We start from the raw sequence: 22,022 nt of genomic DNA on the forward strand, positions 1-22,022 counted from the left end.
CCACACTGCAGCTGCTGTGTGCAACAACACAAAGCATTTAACCAGGCTGTTATCTCTTAAGCAGGGCAGATGGTGAAGCGCATGAACTTGAGATTAACGGGACAAAAGCCAGGATGTTTATTGCATGTTTGTGTTTAAGGGGCAGATGCAGACACGGGCATATTCCAACATCAGGTCCAAAAGTCACATTAGATTAAACACCGTCTGCAGTAGAACTCAGACGTTACAGAGGTCACACATGAACCGCATTGCACTGTACTGTTCACACTCCACATCTGCTGGAGAGAGAAGACCAATCAAGATGATGCAAGTCAAACATTTTTGTTTAACTTGCAGAGTGCAAGTTAAAGAGGTAGAGTGCTGGAAGCACCCACATGCATACAGACACACACACAGGTTTGCACAGCTATTCTTCTTAGACCACTGTGCCTACACTGATCCATTCATTTGGACAGCCTACACAAAGCACCTAAACTTAACCAGTACCTGTTCCTAAAGGAGGACTGGTCCCAATAAGGTCAGTGTTTATGCCAGAAAGGGTTCTTAAGAGGTAACAAAGAAAAGTATGTAAACACACATAGAGAGAGAGAGACAGAGAGTGAGTAGTATTATTGATTTTAGTTGGTTATTTCCTGAAGAGAAGTGCAAGTTGATCCAGGAGTGGACTCATGATACTCCCTCAAGGGTTTTATGCAGATTGCAGAAAGATAAAAAGCACACCTTTATCCCAATCTGTCTCTTTTCCTCATACAATACACCTTTTACTTCACCTTTAAAGAGTGAAAAGGTTGCATGCTGAAATGGTAGAATTATTATCCACAAAAAACACAAGACAAGCATTTGCTCCCTTGGCAACTTTCTAACACAGATTCCCAAATTTGCTTCTTCACATTAGGCACATTGTTTCTCCTGCCTCCCACCTTATATGCTCTATTGTGCTGTGAGTCATGATAATCTCTGTGGCACTGCACGCTGCTGGCTGACAGTATTTAGCCAAAGGCATGGCCCCACTCTGCTTCCATCCACTCCCATGGCGGCCCAACTTGGCTGCTGAAAGGCTTTGATCAACCAGGACTATCATACTTTTTTTGGAAGCTCTTCTTTCAGGGATGTCATCAATCATCAGTTGTTGAAGATATGCAGTGAGGTCCAAAGCTCTGAGTCCATCACATCAGGTATTTTTGGAGATGAACAGATAAGTCGATTAATAATAATTGTTTTACTGTGTCCTCTATATTTCAGTGAACTTAAACATTCTGGAGCTTGGCACTTGACAGAAAAACATGAGCCCTCTGTAAAGGTCACCTTGGGGCACGGTTTCGTCTTACACCTTCCCAGTTAACACATAATCAACTACACCATCAATACATTTCTACATTTATTTTTTTAGAGTAAAGAGTTCTTTCCTTGGAGCTCTTGATATTTTCCAATAATTTAGTTTCTGGTTTGGCTGCTGAGCTGAACAGTCTCTGCACTTATACCTGACATGCCAGATGGTTTTTAACAGAGGTATTTGGGAAGGTGTTACTAGAAACTGTTGGAAAAATTATTATTTATTTTTTTTAATTCAGTCTATGATTTGTCCATCTCCTCCTATCACAAAGAGGGGGAAAAAATTGTTTTCCCATCGAGAAAAGCCTTATTCAGTCCTGCTTTTTGCTCTTCCCATAATCAACAAACTGTCTCCAGTTACTAATGGTTTAGCAGCTGCATGTATACTAGCCACCGTTGTTGTTGTAGACAAACAGTGGCTTCTCGCTTCAAGCTAACCCGACTGGTCCAATACCCACGTGATTTGAGCCACAAGTGAATACACTGGAGTCTGGCAGGATTTTTTTATTCTTCTTACACTGGATATGTTTCAAAACTACACCAATGTGGTAATCTGACAATTTAGAGCTATGTTCTGAGAAAATAACTTAAGGAAGTGATCGTAAATTACACTCTAAAGCCAAAACAGGACATGTTTCACATCTGTGTGGTTACGATAAAAACGAGTACAGACGTGTCACTCAGCATTTTCTACAAGTGTATGCCAAACAATCAGCATGTCTCCTCCCTGCACACTAGACAACTTGTGAGCAGCCAACAAATGAATGAATGAATGAATGAATGAATGAATGAATGAATGAATGAGTTTAAGGACGTGCACAGAAGCACGACAAGGGAAACGACAACAATTGTTAACTTACTAACAGATGAGGACGCCTGTTCGTGTTTAGACACAGCAGGAGCCGTCTGAGATAAAGGGAGGAGTGCATTTGTGTGAGTGTGTGTGTGTGTGTGCCTCGTCAGCACTCCCATCCTTTCTTCCCATCATGTCGTCCACCTCGGCCTCTTCTCATCCTCCCGTCTTCCAACTCACTTATCCTCGGGCAAATTACCCTACCTCACAAATTCACAACGACAGAGAAAACATCATGTCCCACCCAGATTATAACTAATAGAGCACGTCTCTGGCCTGCTAGCCTCATGCTCTGCCTGCTGATTGAGCCCCTTCACTGTAATCACTCACGCTATTTTTGGCCCATTGTTTTTGGAATGACGTAACGATAGAAGACAACCATGCGCTTAATCACAGAGGAAGGGGAACGTTTGGGTACAAGGAAAGGAAGGAGGAAACCACATGTCCAGTGGAGAAGAGTGTTTGGCATTGAGTGAATCTGCTAAAAGCATCAGTCAGAAAGAGCTTTACAGTGCATCCACTAAACTAATGGTATAATATATATACATATATATAAAAAAAATACAAATCTTAAAAAGTGTCTTTAAAGTCAATGAAAGTCTCTGTGATTCTTCTTTATGTGGAACAGGTGGGGTGGTCGTGAACCCAGCACGCCCTATTGACAAGCCGCTACTGCTAAGAACAAATTGCTGGCTTTAGAAGTTGCCAGGTAGTTAAGTCTTGTGAGGCACCGAGGCACAAAGGTGTTTATGGTGTGTGTGTGATACACGTCAATGTGTACAAAGAAACTAGTGTGTATACGCGGGTAGTAAATGCAATTACATCTGTCCATGTATACGGTGGTTGACACTAAAATAAACGAGAGTAAATCACATATTTACACATTTGAGTTTTGCTCTAGGTCTCACAGTGTTTGATTCAGTTTACCTGGGTTGTTTTGTAAATGACTCTATAAAAATTTCATTTCAAAACCCCAGGAACATTTGATCGCCTCTCTTACCTATTCAGTTGCTAAGATATAAAGATCTGCTAGGGCAGCTTTCCCTCTGACCCATTAGCAGTGTGTGTGACACTATGCACTATGACTATTTGACTACTTAGTAATAGTTTAATAACATCAGTGACTATTTTAGTTAGTGATAACTGCAATATCTTGTAAAAGAGATTTTGTTTCGTGGGATTTCCAGCATGTTTTGGGAAGAAACGTGTAGGAATTGTGACAGGAATTCCTGTTTTGTGAAGCAAGAATTATGACAATTCAAATCACCTAATAAAGAAGAAGACAAAGGTTAATACAAGTGTACTGAGTCACTAACTTAAGCATCTCCCAGGAATGTGTTCTAGTAGACGACAAAGGCTTAATCAAGTGTGTTTGCCCTGTTGCTCTGAAAGGTGATATTGAATTACACTATCTAATTTACTTTTCCCACTACTAATTAGTTTTTATTACACTCCACTATGTTAATATAAACATGAGACTTCATCAAGGACCCATAATAATAGTGTTTTGTATACAGTGTAAAAGGAAATGTACGTGTATCCCAATCTCAACCCTGTAATACATACATTCTTTTAGTTTATTCTGTTTATGTGTATTGCTGAGATCTACTTGAGTCATAACCATGGTGATATCAGAGAGAAGTACCCTGCTAGGGGACAGGGCAGACTCTGACAGAGAAGTACACACTCTGGAGAGTCATTCGAAATGGAGTGTTTGGACAGCTGACTGGCACGACTCTCATTTCACAGCAGTCAATAAACCGCCAACAGACAGGACTAACGGGGAGGCAAAGATATGAGCAAAATCATAATTAAACTAAGGCTGCAAGAAGTACAGAGTGGGCCCTCAAACCCCCGGTGCATTTTTAGACATACCACACCTCGCGACCCAGGCGCCAGCCAACTATTCAAGGACACGGCTCTGAATAATCGACAGAGCTGGATGTTACTGAAAGGAAGTTGCTGCTGGTTCCCGGGCCCACTGGAAGATGCTCAAAGACCACGTATAAGAATCACTGTTGTCTACCAGTTGCAAAATGGGCCACAAATTCATAGATGTCACCACGCTCATGTTGGACAAAACCAGCCGTCAGTCGCACTGGTGTCCTCACTCATATGTGACGTTCTTCATCATCCATTTTCACAAAACTGACATCATGTGCTGAAACTATACAGATTGAGACCATTAACTCATCAGGAAAATGTTTACAGATGGTAAACATTTTTACATGATGGTACTAGAGAAATGCCACCAATAATATGTTATCCTGGAGTCCATTAAGTGTAAATAACCCCCTGAGAATTGCATGTAAATCCATTTTTGTTCGTGGCAAATGTTTTCTGTGTACATCTCTAGGAAAAGTTCTGAGAATTTGTCTTTCAGAATGCCTCAATTTGCCACAGGCCAAATATATTCTAAACCCCCCACTGTGTGCAGCATCAAGAGGATATGCCATCTTACAACAGCAGGGTGAAATGATAGGGGACATAAAAGAGGTTCACGTGACAAAAAAAAAAAGAATAAAACTATTTACACATCTTATGTTACGACAAGACGGAACACAAACAGAGAGAGGCTCGGAGCCAGTGCACTACACTACACATAAAGGACGAATAAAGCTTGTGATGTCATTGTAGGTAAAGCACAGCTGATGCCAGCAAACGGAGAAGTGTGGACCCTGGGTTTAATATATCTTAAAACGCACCAAAGTTAGAATTGATACTGTAATACATACTCAACTTCAGGTGTCTTAATAAGTAATAGTATCATCCATTGTAAGCATATACCGTGCATGTGTACGTGTGTACAAATGGACAAAGATTTAATTCAATTTAAACCACTGACAAGAAACAATGCCGTTCTGAAATGTGCATGAGGATGAAAGCAAACGATTTTAAATGAATGCTTCCCAGAATTTACAGCATAAATCAATACTCTAGCTTTCACGAAAAAGTCCAAGAGAACTCTTCACTTCTGCTCACACCTGGTTTGACCCCAGGAAAACCAACATACTTGTATGTCACATTTTGCTGCCCAACATGAAATCAACCTTCGACTGAAGCAAAAAGCCTGCTGAATATGTTGCACAATGCACCGCAGCTCCATGAAAGTACATGCAAATAAGCTAAAAAGAGTATATTTCAAAGCAGTAGTGTAAAGCAATGTTTCTAAATGTGAAAACATAAATATGGCAAAACTAATTTTGAAGATACTGACAAATGTATTACAGATTTACAATACGATCAGGCAAAAAAAGACTTCTGCAAATATTTATTGTAAGAAAACAAGAGAGTGCACATATTTGTGCACTCCCCTGCATATTTCAGTCCTTCATACGTTGTACATTCATGCAAATATCCTCAGCATTGAAGACACCTGTAAAGCGCAGATCGAAGAATATTTGTCTTCAGCTTTTATTTGCAAGCCAATAATATTTTAACAGAAGAGTATCATCTACTTTAAAATCCTTGTTCTGTCCATACACAACTACTGCACTGTACTACCAACATGTGCACCAACCAGAAAAGAGGGCATTCTCACTTGACCTTTGCTTATCACACACATGCACTTTAATCAAACCATGGAGCAGTCTCATGCTCACTCTCTCTCTCCTTCGCGGTGGTATACTCAGTGGAGCACATTTGAGCCAAGGCACTTCATCGAGCTGATAAGCTCCAAAAATAATCACAATATAAAGGCTTTGCTTGGAATTTATCGAAACGCTGCAATTATTTACACTATCCTGATGAGCCCATAATAACACTCTCCACAAGGATTGGGTTAAGGGTGGCCCGGAAGCAGGACTCAGCCTGTGCATACTGTGGGAACACACTTGTGTAATGAGCCTGAGCTCACATATTTGACAAAATGATGTGTAAAAATATAGCTTATGCTCCAATGAAAGATTTAAATATGACTGCAAGATGATGTATGGCAGTGGATAGTGTTGTTATCAGAAGGAATTGGACATTGTGAGACATTCCTGTCACGATTATCCAGACGAAATGAATTGCAAATTACAATATCATGGCACCAAGTGTTAAAATATGCTTTCATGTAAGTTTCTTTAATTCCTAAAAAGGAAAAGGGCAGAGCCTTCCGTCTTCTCTTGGTGTGTGTAACAGAAGTCAGAAAAATATCCAGATTTGTTCACGAACCCTACAGAGGAAGTAGATGAAATCATCGCATCCCTTCCAGGTACTGATTCTTAACTTCTTGTAAGGTTAGTAACATGGGTTTTTTTTGGTAATACAGGTCAATTTTTGGATTGTGGTGAGAATATTTTTGGTATAGTATGTGAAAGCATGTGGTTTGTTTGTTTTTTTTTGTAACAACTAAACAAACGTGTGTGTGTTAAAACGACGATTAAATGATCATAATCATATCGTGAATCGCAGTCATTTTGGCCAGGATAAATGGTGACAGGACATTTTCATTCCGTCCCATTAAGTACCTGCTGCGACAGCTGGCTGCTGCTTTGGTGTTAACCTGACCAAATACATGTACAATACTATGTCTACGATAATATATTGTACCGACGAGTGTACCGAGTGTACTAACACCCTCACAATGAAGCGAACACTGTGTTGCTGTTAACAGGGACCCTGGACGTACCTTTGCCATTCTGCCACGCTGTGTACCAGGACAGGCTGAGGAAAGACGTGAAGAAAATGATCGCAGTGGCCACAGTTCCATTTCTGAGCCTCATCTCATTTCAGCGATGCCTCTCCTCGGCTCAGTGTCGGGGACCCCGAAGCTGCCGTTGCCTCCCTCCCTCCGTCCGTCCGTCTCTCGCCGCCTTCAAGATATTGACACGGTCGTGAACCCAGGCATATGGAGGCGTCAAATTGTTTTACAAAATAAATAACAACAAATGCTCCGCCTAGCAGGACAGAGAGCACGAAACCTCTGCGCCGGGAGGAGGGGGTTCTCGGATGTTACCCTCGTTGTCGCTGCGTCCTTTCCGTAGGGCTGTGCACGGGCTTCTCCTGCTCCGCGGTCGGTCACGAGTCAACTTGCTGTTCGCGACAAATGAGCAGACATGTTGGGGGAAGACAGAACAAGCTAGCTGCCCATATCACCCATTGTAAATTCTCACAAGACAGTCACCCGGAGCTACAAGTTACACGAAGGGAGCATTTCGGGGACGTAACAGTGGCTCCGCTGGGATAGGCTGCTCGGTCTCTGACGGGCTCCCGCAGGCTACGCCTCAAATCAAATCACGCCGAGCTCTCTTCAACTGACGACGGGGTAAAAACACACATTAACAGCGGTGTCGTTGAGCCTCCCGGTGGTACATTTTCAACGACTGCTGTCACCAAGTTTCACCAGCCATTGCTGGGCCTACCAAGCTAACATGAAGTTGAATGTTTGGTCAGCCCGTTAGCACCGCCAGCGTCCGTTTACCAGGGCAAACACAGCCGGAGAAGTATCTTCGCGGTCACACATTCCGGAGGCGTTAACATCCATTAGCAAACGGTTTGAAATGAAGTTAGACCCCCCCAAAAAAAAGGCTCCCGCACACGTCCTTTTAAAACATTTTCCCCGAACAACGAACTACTATCATCCACCTGCCAATGTGATAAACAGGTTTTCCGGTAGCAATTTTCAAAATAAAATCGAAATGTGAATGGATACATGTTTTCTCTAAGTTGTTGGGCTCTAAGGATATTTGAGAGGTTTCCCTGCTCCAACACACACCTGAAACTTCTAAAACGTAAACCCGAGTCTAAATAGCTATTTAATTTAATGCTAAATAATTATTTTGACTGGGGTTTTTTTTGTCAAAAACACACACACGTCTGCCTAATATGTATTAAGTCTTCACCCATATACAGTGTAAACCAGAATATAATTTGAGAAATGACACATTTATCCAGTTTTTCGTTCCCTTTTAACAGGAAGAATATCTCTGACAGAACCAGACTAAAAAATGTGTGGCCACCTGCCTCAACTGGTTGGGATTAAAGGAAAAATGGGGGTCAGGGGAGAGGTGGGGGAGAGACAGAAGAGAGAGACCAGGAGCAGAAATACAACAATTGTATCAAGTTATAAGTTTAGATAAGACAGTTCTGAATTAGGGATGGCGTATTTATAGAACTACAATATAATTTATACAAGCAGCAGCAGGGATTGTTCATAGAGAATTATACTGATATCAACGTTAATTATAATGGTGATGATATGAATGATAATAATAGCCTGGAAACTGAATCTGGATCCTGAAACCTGCAAGATGAGGACGGGGGGCGGGGGGGAAGAACAAGGTGAATGACATATAATGAAGTCATATTCATACCCTGAGTGTGAGAGTGAGTGTGAGTGCATGCACCCAGCAGTTTAGGATCTATAGCAGCATAACTAAGAGATGGTTCAGGTTACCCTGAGCCAGCTCTAACTATACACTTTATAAAAAAGGAAGGTTTTAAGTCTAACTTTAGGAGAGGAGCCTGATAACTAAAGGATACTGCCTTCCGTTCTGCTCCTACAGACTTTGGGAACATGCAAGCTTTATGCATAAATAGTTGAAAATCACCTGAATCTATGAGCGACCCAAAAGAAAATCCTGACTCAGCATTTCCCAACTATTAATAAAGTACGCAATCTAGTGGCCTTGTATTGGGCTGTGACTAACTCTGATATAATATAATGACAGTATTTTTTTCTATTTGACTTGGGATTTTGTTTATATTAATTTGCTGCCACTCGATTTCGACCGTTCACTGCCATTACGGTCTGGCGGAGCTTGTCCATCAATATCAGGCTTGTAAACTTACGTGTTATGACGAACTGACCCCTGTAAGTGGCAGCAGTGCTCTCTTAGGAAGAGCGATCAGTATAGATCATGCGAAGAAGATGCGAGACGACGAGGGAGAAAATCAAACAAGCTCAGGCAGCTCACGCTCGAACAGACTAGAATATGTGTCGCGATCGTTATAAGTGACGACGGAGATCACAGAGATGATAAAAGGAGGGTTACGGAGACGTAATGGTAGTTTTAGTGTTTACATAGTCATAGAACACAATATTCTGTGGGTCTTCAAAGATCGGTCAAAATGCTCTATTACGGCTGGCAGTATGGAGCTCTCTGAGTTAATGACATTTGTTTCAAACTTCAAAGAGTATACGAATATAATCTGGAGCACACTGTCCTTTATTGTCGTGTGTTTATCAGAACTTGAAGTCGATCGTTCCATTTGTTTAATAATAAAATAGTGTGTGCAAGGTTATGTAGAACATAGAGGACTTGCATATTTGCTTGAAGCTTACATTTAAAGGCAATAAATAAAAGTTGTTTCCATTGATATAATGTGTAAGCAACAATGAATGAGTTATAACCCAAGACAATTAAAAAGTTCAAATTAATTAATTTTGCCAGTATCGCTCACCCCTAGTGTAAATAGGCCGAGCAAAGTCAGCTACAGGCTTTTCACAGGAGGCAGATTTATTCCCAATAAGATAATTTGCTCTTTCTGAATTTAGATTAAGATGGAGCGAGAGATAAAGTAATCTGGTCACTTCCTCAGCTCCACTCTGATCACATACCCTGTCATATACCACGAAATTAGACACAAGGGATTACTTGAGAATACTAAGCTAGCTAATAATAATAATAACATCATCTTGTTCTTTCAGCCTCCCCCTTAGGCAAAATTACCTTGGAAATTTCCAGGTCCAAGATAACTTAGGCCTTGAGAAGATTGCAGCCGCACATTACAAATAAATATTTTCTTTAAAAATAAAAACTATGCACAATCATTTTGTGTGCTAACATTCATTTAATTTTTAAACAACACCAAGTTTGATGCAAACCCATGAAACAGAAATCAGTGTCCAAAAATCAAAAGACGGCAGAAAAAAACAAAAAACAAAAGTGGTTATTGTGGAGAGGCATGAAGTACATTCAAGTTTAAAAGTAGTAAAAATAGTGGATTTCAAAAAAAAAAAAACCCCAAAAACCAGGTTGAAAATACATTTTAAATGTCGTCGGGAATGATATGTCAGCCAAAATGAGGGATATTCTCAGAAGGGTGTAGCTTTAAAGTAGTCCTCGATTGGTATGAGTGATGTGCCTCCAATCCAGTTCTGCAGCCAGACCTGGATCAACTCCAGCTTCATAAAAAACCACTTGTGTCCCACTGGCCACTTTGCCATCACAGGATGTCTAAAAAAAACAAAAAAACAAGTCGGAATTAATTCCTAAGTTCCTAAGAACAACCTAAGAAACTGTTTCCTGCCTTCCCTGAGTGTGTCTGTGAACGTCTCAATTGGAACGAGGCGACGCCACTCCCAATACTGCACAGTACACCAGATATGTACTGGATTTTTCTGTTTTTACCTCGAGAACATTGCCTCCTTTGCAAACCCAAGCTCCTCCGGTGGTACCTCCACCATCTTGCCCGTCAGTGTGAGTCGAGCACATCTTGGATCTTGTGGATCATACATCATTTGCCTTGAGAGAGAGATGATCATGTTACCACGGTTACACCCCGATTACAGAGAAGCACTGTAAAGGTCCAGGCTCACCTGCAGAACTCTCCCTCTGCCTCGGAGATGGTGAGAGAAGCATAGGGGTTACTTTTCAGGTCCGACACAGTGTTGTCCATTGGGGTCATATAGAAGTAGATGACTCCAGTGCTGTTGTCTACTGGTCCGTCACTGACTGAGAAGATGTTCCCAAAGGGAAGACTTTTTATCTGCATGGGAGAGGGAAACAGGATGTTCAGAGATATACATACAGCAGATGCTGAATGGTCCGTGACCACTCAAAGCTGCTTTACACTCTAATCTACAGTATTTAGGTAGGTTTAAGTGTCTTGCCCAGGCACACGTCAGCATGAAGACGAGCAGAGCCAAGAATCTAACCCTTGACCTTCCAGTTGAAAGAAGACCCGCTCTACCACTGAACCACCATTACCCCAAACGGGACCGTTACTACTTGTGAGGACCAGTCTGGTCCTAATGAGGCAGAACTTCAATTTTTTTAGGAGTTCTGGTAAAAGTTAGGATTAAGATTTGAACTGTGGTATTACCTCCTCAAGGGTAGGCTATTGCAGATGAGTCCTATGGAAAAGCAAACCTGTGTGTGTGTTTGTCTAGATCTTTGTGAGGACCAACAACTTTTAAACCACAGGGAAGGAGGACATTTTGGGAAAGTGTCTTCATATTCTGTCCTAATAAGACCTGGTTTTAGAGTTGGGGTTAGAATTAAGTTTATTTCAGAGTTAAATTAGGGGTTAAGAATTTAGCTGTGGTGGTTAGGGTTAGGTTAAGGGGTTACAGCGTTCACTACGAGTATCCTCACTAAGACATGCGTGTGTGTCACCTTGTCTTGAGTTGAAATGGTGGACATGTGTCCCCAGTCACTGTTGTGGGCTATGTATCTGGCCGTCCTGGCGGTCTCCTGGTGCGGGGGCGGGCTGCTGTTGCCGATGGCGGCGGGCTTCTGTTTCACCTCCTCCAGTCTATACGAAAACAGACGTGAGGAAAACTGGGCCACCGTGTCGTCCTCGGGTTTGACCAGCTCTCCCGGCCCCTTCCCGGTCTCCGAGGACGGGTACGCCTGCTTCCACAGCCCCGCACTGTCCACCAGCAACGCCGGGGCGACCTCCTCCGACAGGTCCGCGTCCTCCACGACGTCGTTGGAGGAGACGACCCAGGACACGGAGCCCCTCAAGCTGTAGCCGTGACAGCGGAGCACAGTGGCGAGCAGAGCCACGAGGAAGAGTCGGGCCTTCATGTCCCTGAGTTCGGTCAACGACTGCTCTTTAAACTCTCATGTTTACAAACTCACGTGTGTGGGATTGTGTTATGTATAAGCGATCTGAATGTATTTGTTTACACCGCCCCCTACTGGCGTGTCCTTGTTCCTGTTGTCGTTTCTAGGCACAGTTGTGAACTTTACTGCCCCCATCGGTTGGAGTTGGCATTACACCTCCGCCTTGGTTTTTACAATTGAACTGATGTAATTTTCGCAAAAATTACAACCAAATTGCTTGTTTTGAAACATTTTTTTTCAAATACTTGCATACAACACACGTGGACAAATATATTCACACAAGTATAACGTTCATTTTGTGATTTGAAAGCAATTCAAACGTTTTGTTTTTAAATTCAAACATTTTCTTTATAAATTCTAAAGTTTTGTTGGCAGATTCAAGTTTTTTTTTGCAGATTCAAAAGGTTTTTTCGTTGCTTCAAATGTATTATTTATTCCAAAAGTATTCACAAGGAAAAGGGTCATCCGTTTTGGGAATGTCACTGTCACTTTCCAAAAGTAATTTAAGGTATTTTCTCATCATATTAAGGCAGAAAAGGGTGCAGTCTGTTCAGGTCTAATGTGACTTAACATAAAACAACTTCACAGACGTAAGAAAACAAAAAAAAAGGTTTATTAAACGTAAAGTATTAACAGCTGTGAAATGGTGAATCTGACAAAACCTGATTCATAAGTTACGGGGAAAGTTTACGTTTCAACATAATTTCTACAATTAAAAGACAAACAGCATACAGTAAGTGATCAAACATTCAGCTCATTGTGTTTCAGTCCATGGTCTTGTCACTCCAGGCCATCGACTTTCTCTTGGCCAGCTCCATCCAGGACGGTTGACCGTGGCCCGACATGGACTGCAACACTGTTGTGGACTGAGTGGGGGACGATGAGGGCGATGAAGTGGCCACGTTTCTCCGGATCCATTTGTCCTCACGTGGCCTTTCTGTGGGGGTTGACTCTGAAGAACAACAATAAAAAAAACTCTATTACATTGCTTCATGCTTTTTTTAGTATTTCCCCATGTGTCATTATGATTATTACGTGTCCACACACCTGCAGGTTTTAGCCCCTGCCTTCCTTCTGGTTTTGTGTCTGTGCTGACAGGTGTTGCTTTGGCCGACGCAGGAGATTCATCTAATGTCTGCGCCTCGGTTTGAACTTTCTTCAAATCCACCTGAGAAAAGAAACAACTAAGAGTTAGATCATAATAGAGTGGCAGGAGAAAAACCTGGTAGTTAAAGGGATAGTTTGGTATTGACACATTATCAACACTGTCTTGCTGAAAAAAGATTATGAGAAATTTAAGAACATGTTAGACAGCCTTTTCTCTCCTGAAACTGAAGTTTGTAAAGCCCTTACTCTCCCACACCAAAGACAAAATCATTGTTTTTAGCTACAGCTGCTGGTCTACTGCTTCTTTGCTTGGTAAATTTGTGTCACTTTGGTTAATCTGACCAAAGGATGTCAAACACCACTTTTGTGGTTGTACAATTTACAGTATATTCACAAGTAAGGACATTTTGGAAAAGTACAGAGAGGATTTGTTGCAAACAAGAGAACTACACTTAAACCTATCAGACCTAAATTCATAGTCAACAGCCACAAACCTCCTTGGTCACATTTGGCGAGGTTCTCTCCGCCCTTCTTTCCAGAAAAGAAGCCCTCACGCTCACTGACCCACCCCGCGCTGCGCGTCTGTCTGAGGATGAAGGAGCCTCTTTTTCCTGCACGCTGCCTTCTTTCTGCCCTCCTGGAGGAGGAGCAGCTGTGGCCGACGAGGTGCTTGAAACCACAGTTGTGGACCTGGGCTGAATGGTTTGCTGGAGAAGTCGGTTGCTCCACGGAGGTTGCAGGGGCGGCGTGGCATGCTGTCCTAGGGACGGCTGAGATTGTGCAAGACAGTGGGTGGCACTGCCCTGTGCCAGGGGAGATGAGGACTCAGTTTGTGTGCAAGAGCGCAAAGAGGACTGGGCTGTCCACGACTTTGTCTGGTCATGTGGATGAGATGGTGACGTTCGTGCGTCAGTAAAAGCCTTTGACAGGGCAGGAGACATCACGGATGTCTTCTGGTGCACTGACACTTGTGACGGTTTGACAGTTGGACTTTTCACCGAATCAGTCGACGGTGGACCTGCGGACGTCTGCGGCTCCGTTTGGTTCGTCGGCTGCGCTTCTGGTCGAGTGGCGCCTGCAAAGTCTCTGGGGAATCTGCTTGTGAAGAGCTGCTGCAGGCTCCTGGTCTTCTCCAGTGCGAGGCTCATCCAGGAAACCTCAGATGAGGCTGTTTGAGGTTGAGGCTCAGCGAGGACGGTCTCGGCGTCTCTGTGGTCAGACGCGGTTGCTCGAACCTCTGCAGGCCTGACGTGGGAATCGCCTGTAGATGGCAGGTTGTTCTTGACTGGAAGGGAGAAGCCAGACGGGGCCGGGTCTAGGGAGTGATACAGATCAGTTAGATACGCATGACTGTTACTGTTTCCATGGGTGGTGTTTTTAATAAGTACAAAGGTCCATAGTGATGACTACGAAGAGATTATTTACTCACACAGGCAAAGCATTGTATTGGTGCAATATTTAACCTTATATGTAGCTATGGGTTACTAGTTTAAACCACGTGCACTTGTAGCACAGTATGGAGTACACGCATGGTGAACCAGAGATAAAAACCTCTTTATGGGATTTCTCTTAAACTCACCTGTCACTCTGACGTCTGCAGAAGTGGACGGTGAAGAAGAGACTTCACACAATGGTGGCTTGGCGAGATGATTGGTGGACGAATCACGCTGAAATCTCCTTGATTGAGACGTTGTGCGTAGTTTGATACCAAACGCCATCTTTCCTTCGTCCTCTTGTGCCTCCACTGCCTCTTCCACCTCCTCTCGGCTCCTCTTCACCTCCTTCAGGCTCCTCTCCACCTCTTCCTGATTCCTCTTCACCTCCTTCAGGCTCCTCTCCACCTCTTCCAGTTTCCTCTTCACCTCCCTCTGGCTCCTCTCCGCCTCCGCTGAACCGCCGGTGTCTGCAGCTGCATTTTTAGAAGCAGATGATGTTGTTTCTGATTTTGTGAGGCTGCCCCTCTTATCCCATTGAAGAACGGAACTTTTGGGTGGCGCTCCCTCTTGTCTCAATCTTCCCACAGCAAAGGGAAAGGGGCTCCCTCTGGGCTGTAGGTCTCTGAGCTCTTCCTTCTCCCTCTGGCTTGAAGAGGACTTATCCTCTCTCCCTTCATGCGTGGCCTCGGCTTGTTCCCTTATTCCCACAAAACTGTTTGATCGGGGTATCACTTCATCTCGTTCTTTGGCAGCGGTGATGGAGAAATGGAAGGATCCAGATCCCGGGGCAGGTCTTTTTAAACCTTTTGTGGTTTCTGTCTCATCTTGGACCTCCTGGGGAACAGCGGAAGGCCTAAATGTCACGGTCGAGCTGGCGACTGCCGAGAGCTTCTCTGAGGAGTCTTCAGTCCTTTTTAGCGTATTCCTCCTCTCATATGACATAACTTGTATCTCAAAGCCTGCCTCTCTTCTACTTTTTAGCTCGGACTCTATAAAGGACGAATGCGGCCGTTCACTGGACGTTACACCCACTGGTCTTTGAGGCTTAAGTCTGAGAACATGTGAGGAGACAGGAGGCGCAGGCTCCGGTTGGGAAAGAGTCAAACTAAATGATTTGGCTGATGCTTCTGATGCGACTGGTTCCACTTCTGGGGATTTTGAAGGAGCACGTTGAGCTGTGTTGATAATGTCAGCCTCTCCTTGATCTGTTTCCAGTCTCACCTTGTCTTGAACACAAAGTGGCAGCTCTTCTTCGTTCACTGACTCGGAGTGGTCGCTGTTGTTCGGCGCGTACGAGGGAAGCCTAGAATCAGTCTGACACAGAAAGACGACGGCAGAGTCAGACAAGAGAAGGATGGGTGTGTGTGTGTGTGTGTGTGTTGCTCGATGAGTGGTAAGTGTGGTCACTCACTGTAGCGACTCTCTTCTTGGTGCTCGCCCTCTGGTTTCTGGGTTTCACAGACATCCGGTGGCGAGCAGCAGAAGTGTCCAGGCAGGGGGTGAACTGAGCTGGAGAACTGAGGTCCAACGCGGTCTCAGTGACGGAGGGCGCAGAAGCAGGAAACGGACGGGAAGGATACGGAGCGACATACTTGGCCAAAGCAGAGACAGGCACAGGTGAGAGGGGAGGAGAGGATGGCCGGGTTGTGTTCTGAAAATAAATGAATGAATCGTTATTCAGTAGCATTATTACAGGCTCCTGTACATGCACACAGTTGCAATAATCTATGTCTGATATAAAATTTACTTAGTTAGAATAAATTGATGGGGGGGGTTTCTTTTATGTGTAGTACACCATTTCCTCCACTAGGCGATCTCTCAATCAAAAGAGCTAGTTTAATAACGTCAGAAAGCGGCGTGGGATCCTGGCAATTGTCGTTCTGCTGCCAAAGTTTTCACGTTTTAATGGGGAGCGGTCGCGACCCGTTCGCTACGAATACACAAAAAAACAAAAGTGTTGAATATTTCCGAAACAAATCAATCCTTCGCCTGAACAGAAATACACATTTCTATGGATTTGAAAAGTGTTGGAAAAGTTTTGCGCTGATGTCAGTAAACTACTCAGTAAAATACATTGAAATTAGACTAATAATTGTTACAATTGTTGTAATAATTGTTTATGCAGGAGTGTTACATATTATGTCTTTATGTCAAAAAATAAAAAAAAAATGTCACCTGCCTTTTTTGATAATCTGCAAACTAAACCAAATCCTTATTCTCAGACTCAAAGAGAATGTGGAGACGTCGTGGCTGATCTCGATCAATCTGTGTATCTTTTACGACTCTTAATCTTGGAAACATGCCGAAGGAGCCGCACAGATTAGATACAAACTGATATTTATCTTATTAAAGACGTCACAAAATACTGGCTCTGTAAAACAGAGATACTTTTGTATAAACAGTTACAAGCCCTAGAACAAATGACTTACTCAATACGTCTCCAAAAAGATTTGGGTGTTTATTTAAATAATGAGAGACACAGTCCATGACTACTGTATGTATCGTGTATGGCAGGGGTGTCAAACATACGGCCCGGGGGCCAGAACTGGCCCGCCAGAGGGTCCAATCTGGCCCACAGGATGAATTTGTTAAAATTTCACACTAATGTAAACGTAATGTCAAATGCTCCAGATACCCATGACTAAATGTTTGTGCCTTTATAGATCCAGTGTGCTGTGTAAATAGTACATTTAGGCATGATATTGTTGAAATTGCACATGTTTTGAAAAATTATCCTTCATTAAATGTAAAACAAAGGAGAAAAAACATAGGAGTTCTTGTTGTTCATAGGTTATTATTCTATTATTTTGCTATTTTTACTGGTCCGGCCCCCTTGAGATCAAATTGTGGTGTATGTGGCCCCTGAACAAAAATGAGTTTGACACCCCTGGTGTATGGTATTTATGTCTTGTAGACTCACAACTCACTCCTGGACAGGAAATAAAAAGTATATTTGCATAACCCCCTGCTGGATTGTGTATCTTTCCAACTGACGACTGGAAGTTCAAAGCCGAAATGTACACAAATGCAAACATGCGTACACACGCTGGTAGAATTATTGCTCTAGAACAACTGCCGGCCTCATGTCAGCATGATGTTGGAGCTTCTCATTCCTAGTCCTAGTCTCGGAGTATCTGAGTATCTAAACACACTTCTCCTTAAAGAACCAGTCCTGCAGATAAGTGAGCATGTATCATGTACTGAGACGATGAAGTACCTTGCTAAAGACGCCCTGGGATGTAACATCACTTCCCGTGATCGTGGGCGAGCCGGACAGAAGTCCGTCATCCTCCAAGTGGCTTCCCACGTCTTCTGGACGTCTGACTGGCAGAACCAGAGGTGGTGGCCCCAAGTGCATCTTCTGCTGCTGGAGCTTCATCTACGAAACCAGAGCGCAGGTGTTTTAAGAGATTAAACTGGATCTGTCTGAGTGAAAATAACGCAGAGAATAAGAAGCCTTTTTACCTGCAGAGCTTTGATCTTGCTGTGGACATTCTCCTGTGATAAGACCCGGGCCGGTTCCGTGTCTGTCAGGACCTCCTCGTCCAGAAAGATGCTGTCGTGAGAAAACGCTCGGGAGCCCATAATGCCGTGAGAGCATCTGAGGGAGCAGAGACCGGGTGAGTGACTGGATCATAAAAAATGACACACAGAGACATCTGGAACATCTGAAGGGTCGAAGCACTCACGCCAAATCGTCATCTGAGCCGAGTTCCTCTCCTGCGGTGATGTCACTGGCCGACTGACTGAGCTTGGCGTGTCTCTCCTCACCTGTCCTCCCACTCTTCCTGAAGAGACGAGTTCTCAGAGACTTGAGTTTGGTCTTTTTGCTTCCTGCTAGAGAGTGAGATCCAAGTCACAACGTCTCTCTCTCTCTCTCTCTCTCTCTCTTAAACTCCAACACACAAATGCAGAAACAAAACCGTCGTTCATCATGGGGCCCCCTCCCAGTTTTTGCATAGGGATTGTACACAAGGCGATCCATGGAAAAAGGCCAGAGTGGAGATCCGTCATCCGTCCTGTTGTGCAACTTCAGTTTCAGGAGGATTTGACTTCTGAATTTGCATACTGGATTTAAATATTTCCACAAGTACTCCCTTTAACTTATGGTAACATCTGTCCAATGTGCTTCCTCTACCCTACTACACCTTTGTCACTTGGAACATCGTGTACGTATAAACTCACCTGGAATGTCCTCGGTGCTTCCTCCTATATCTCGAGAGGACGACTCCATTAGTCCTGCAGAACAGACGAGTGTCTATGAGGAGTCACCTCTGGCGTATAGTGTTTTTTTTTGTTGTCGTCACACTGTGGAGGGGGCGAGGTGTGAATGGCCCGAGTCATGTGTTCTCTGGCAAACACGCGCATGCACTTGTTTCAGCCTAAGAAGGTAACACTGGTATTGAGGGTCAAAGGTTTATGGCATTATCACGAACACAGCAAACCTTTGGGCTGTCGCTCAGTCGGGCGCGGTGTAAGAAAATCTGCCTTGAAACAACCACGACGCAGAATATACAGAGGGAAATGCATTTAGTGCGGCATAAACAAGCATGAACAGCATTTAGGTTACACAGTCAAACAGCTATACAATCTGCCTTTCATGCAACACTGCACTGTCAGACATCCGGTGTGTGTGTGTGTGTGTGTGTGTGTGTGTGTCAGTGGACGCATGGAGCTGCTTTCCTTTGTTTTACAGCCTTTTGTCTTGTACCTTGCCCTGGTGACTGTTCTGTCTGATGAATGAAGTGTTTCAGCCACTTCTCCATGAAAAACCCTGCACTTTTATCACTCGTCAGGGTCACACCATAGACCAGAGGTCTCAAACTTGCAGCACAGTTATTTATTGTATTTAATGGAAAGTATGTGAAATAACTGAAACTAAAATTGAAAAAAAAAAACATTTTCATTAACTAAAAATAAAAACTAGAGTTTGAAAAAACCTCAAAAACGAACTAAAAATTGTTGCCAAAATGTGCTTAGTTTTCGTCTTTGTGAATTAATTTCATACATAACCCTCCATTTAGAGTGAACTTATTTTTTCTCTCTCCAGCAATTTTGAGAGATTCTATTTCAGACCTTTTTGAATCTTACACCTGGCAAATACTCCATATTACATAAAAACCCCAAACTAATAAAAAATCTAAACTAAAATTAAGCATTTACAAAAAAAACGACAAACCCACTCTGAAAACGAATTAAAACTAACTAATTTTTAAAACAAAAAACTAAAACTAATGAAAAATCCCAAACTACTATAACCTTGACTTGCTTAATTTTGCATCATGAATGTTTTTTTATAATGAACTATATATTACAAGATAGATAGTAGATAGTACAAAATAAACACTTTTATTTTGAAATTCTGTGAACTTTTGTCACAAATATCATTATTGCTGGAATATTGTGATATAGTTTTGCTTCTACTTTTTTCCCCAAAAAAATTGTGTTTTTTTTTTCCACATGACTGGCCCCTAGACGTTTAGCGGCCCCTGAGGTCACCTGAGTTTGAGACCCCCTGCCCCATAGACCATGTATTTAAATGTTTGCCAGTTGTAGCCACCCTGGAAGTAAGAATATATTTATTAGCCACCAGGAGGTTAAAGAGTTAAAGCTTCAATAGAAACACAATGTTCCAGTTAGGAGGCAAATAGAGTGTATGAGTGTGATTGACAGCTGGAGACATCTGTGAATTTCAGGTGGCAAAACCTCAACATGGCAAAACTTGAGGCCTCAGAGCGGAAGTTCAGTCGCTACCAGTTGCTACTATGCAAAGGTGCATGTTGTGCCATACTGGACTGAAATAAACGCTGTGTCCCTGGAATTTACGAGCACAGAGAGTCCATGAATCAGGCCGTTCCTCTGAGGTTTGCCGTCCAGTGAGCTAAACCACAGCCACAACAGAAACAAAAGGATAATCTCTTGGATTATTGACATTGCCAGGGCGATCCTTGTGAGACTTCACAGCAACATAATCTACCACTACAGCGGCTCGATCACAGAGCACAAAACATTCACCTGACAGAACTTCTCCTTCTCAAACTTCACTTCACTGTGCAGTAGAAAACAAAATGAGTGGATTTACCCAACAGCAGCAGCAGCAGCAGCAGCAGCGGCGGCGGCACTGGTCCTCCTCTCTACGCTGAGTTGTCCTGTGTCAGTGGCATGTCCCCTGTCCTTAATGTTTAAACCTCAGGGGTTTGCGTCATGCACATCTGCAGATGAAGGGAGAAGCAGACAGAGAGGGAAGTGGAGGAAGAAAGAGAAACCAGCAGGGAGAGAGAGAGAGAGAGAGGGAAGGTCACTTCATGACAGGATAAGTGAATGCACAAAGAGAAAAGAGGACAGAGGAGAATGACACACACACACACACACACAGATAGAGAGAGAGAGATACTCTATTACATTAGTGGCACACTGTGGCCCTTTGCGCTAAGCTCCTTATAAAACGCTAACCTGATTTTAGGCCCAGAAATGAGAGGAGAGGGAGAAAAAAAAGAAAGAGGCTCCGGTTGGAAAGAGGACGTTCATACAGGAATTACAGGGGAATCACTGCACATGTGTGTGTGTGTGTGTAACTTGTAATGCTTACGTTGTGGGGACCTAAATCTGCTCACACACTCACATTACGGGGACAAAAATCATATCGAGTGAAGACGTGTTTTAAAGTTAGGTTGAGGTCAGGCTTAGGTCAAAGTTAGGGTTAAGATTAGGATTAGGTCAGGAGTAATAGTGGTTAGAGGTTAGAGTATGTAAATCCAGGAAATGAACGTAAGTCATTGTAATGTCCTCTGAAGTCACGGAAACGTGTGTGTGTGTGTGTGTGTAACGTACAGGACTGGACCCAAATGCAGGACGGTGGTAAGTAAAAATGTCAAAATACTTCAAAATAAAGGGGAATTTCACAATAAAATGACATGGACAACGGAACATGACAGTGTGTGCGTTTGCGTGTGTGTGTGAAAGCAAAGTCGGGACGAAACAGTGGCCCAGTGGTAAATCCTGGTGCCACTGGGTTTGCGGTTTGAATCCCAGTTTTGACTGAGATCTTTCTGTGAGGAGTTTACATGTTCTCCATGTGTTTTCCGGGACCTCCTCAAACATTCACCCCCAGTTTATGAAATACTTAGAGTTAGACCAGTCCATCTGGCACCAACAACATTATATTGACCATGTCTGTAAGCCTGAAGTCACCGAGTTGGTTCCACCTGATTGGCTGATTAGACATAAGTAGTAGCTGAATAAGAATATAAGGGCTACAACGGTTATTCAATTGATTACTAAATTAATGTGTTTGAGAGTTTATTTAAAAATAATGAAAACAGGTTTTTTAGCTTCTGGTTTCTTTGCTCCATAGAACAAATAAATCATTAAAACAAGACATTTGTCATCATTTTGAGTTTCGAGGAACACCGATCAACATTTCTCAACAATTTCCTACATTTGCAACAATAAGTACAACAAACACACTATGTAGTAGCCTGATACTCCTTTAGCATTAGCTTGACACTGGCAGGG

The 22,022-nt window shown here is 43.0% G+C and overlaps 3 protein-coding genes across 6 annotated transcripts in view; all 3 read right to left on the minus strand.

The window, feature by feature from the left end:
- The window catches only part of mgat4a (alpha-1,3-mannosyl-glycoprotein 4-beta-N-acetylglucosaminyltransferase A), a 31,657-nt gene extending 23,885 nt beyond the window's left edge, over positions 1-7,772 (minus strand). The window contains exons 1-2 of one of the 2 annotated variants that reach the window (XM_044017823.1): positions 7,128-7,772; positions 6,801-6,984 (exon numbers count right to left, since the gene is read on the minus strand). In XM_044017823.1, the coding sequence (XP_043873758.1) occupies positions 6,801-6,894 (94 nt within the window). In that variant the 5' untranslated portion in view covers positions 6,895-6,984; positions 7,128-7,772. Of the gene's footprint in view, positions 1-6,800; positions 6,985-7,092 lie in introns of both variants that reach the window. The other variant, XM_044017831.1, reaches the window with a different exon arrangement.
- A 2,172-nt stretch (positions 7,773-9,944) lies between these two features.
- On the minus strand, positions 9,945-12,017 carry creg2 (cellular repressor of E1A-stimulated genes 2). The gene is made up of 4 exons (XM_044050605.1): positions 11,512-12,017; positions 10,713-10,882; positions 10,525-10,638; positions 9,945-10,350 (listed from the first exon to the last, which is right to left on the minus strand). The coding sequence occupies exons 1-4, from the start codon at positions 11,923-11,925 to the stop codon at positions 10,209-10,211; spliced, it is 840 nt and encodes a 279-aa protein (XP_043906540.1). The 5' UTR covers positions 11,926-12,017; the 3' UTR covers positions 9,945-10,208.
- A 538-nt stretch (positions 12,018-12,555) lies between these two features.
- On the minus strand, positions 12,556-20,847 carry cracdla (cracd like a). Of its 3 annotated transcripts, XM_044019495.1 has the most exons (10): positions 20,590-20,847; positions 18,693-18,746; positions 18,197-18,344; positions 17,973-18,108; positions 17,725-17,886; positions 15,919-16,158; positions 14,651-15,821; positions 13,566-14,386; positions 13,012-13,132; positions 12,556-12,916 (listed from the first exon to the last, which is right to left on the minus strand). In XM_044019495.1, exons 2-10 carry the CDS (start codon positions 18,739-18,741, stop codon positions 12,729-12,731), a joined length of 3,036 nt encoding a protein of 1,011 aa, XP_043875430.1. In that variant the 5' UTR covers positions 18,742-18,746; positions 20,590-20,847; the 3' UTR covers positions 12,556-12,728. The 3 variants fall into 3 exon arrangements, with proteins under 3 accessions (XP_043875430.1, XP_043875431.1, XP_043875429.1); XM_044019496.1 differs by lacking the exon at positions 20,590-20,847 and having other exon boundaries at positions 18,197-18,341; positions 18,693-19,406; XM_044019494.1 differs by lacking the exon at positions 20,590-20,847 and having other exon boundaries at positions 18,693-19,405.
- Between the last annotated feature and the right edge of the window lie 1,175 nt (positions 20,848-22,022).

This window comes from Solea senegalensis, linkage group LG2, assembly GCF_019176455.1.
Source record: "Solea senegalensis isolate Sse05_10M linkage group LG2, IFAPA_SoseM_1, whole genome shotgun sequence".
Lineage (NCBI taxonomy): Eukaryota > Metazoa > Chordata > Actinopteri > Pleuronectiformes > Soleidae > Solea > Solea senegalensis.

Bases quoted from the DNA above. Each gene is read 5' to 3' on its own strand.
- cracdla (XM_044019495.1), bottom strand. From the start codon at position 18,741: ATGGAGTCGTCCTCTCGAGATATAGGAGGAAGCACCGAGGACATTCCA. The intron at 18,109-18,196 runs GTGAGTGCTTCG...CTGCTCCCTCAG, and splicing joins GGCTCAGATGACGATTTGGC to ATGCTCTCACGGCATTATGG. The intron at 13,133-13,565 runs GTTTGTGGCTGT...TTCTTTTCTCAG, and splicing joins CGCCAAATGTGACCAAGGAG to GTGGATTTGAAGAAAGTTCA.
- creg2 (XM_044050605.1), bottom strand. From the start codon at position 11,925: ATGAAGGCCCGACTCTTCCTCGTGGCTCTGCTCGCCACTGTGCTCCGC. The intron at 10,883-11,511 runs GTGACACACACG...TCTCCCATGCAG, and splicing joins CCATTTCAACTCAAGACAAG to ATAAAAAGTCTTCCCTTTGG. The intron at 10,639-10,712 runs GTGAGCCTGGAC...CTCTCTCTCAAG, and splicing joins GCAGAGGGAGAGTTCTGCAG to GCAAATGATGTATGATCCAC.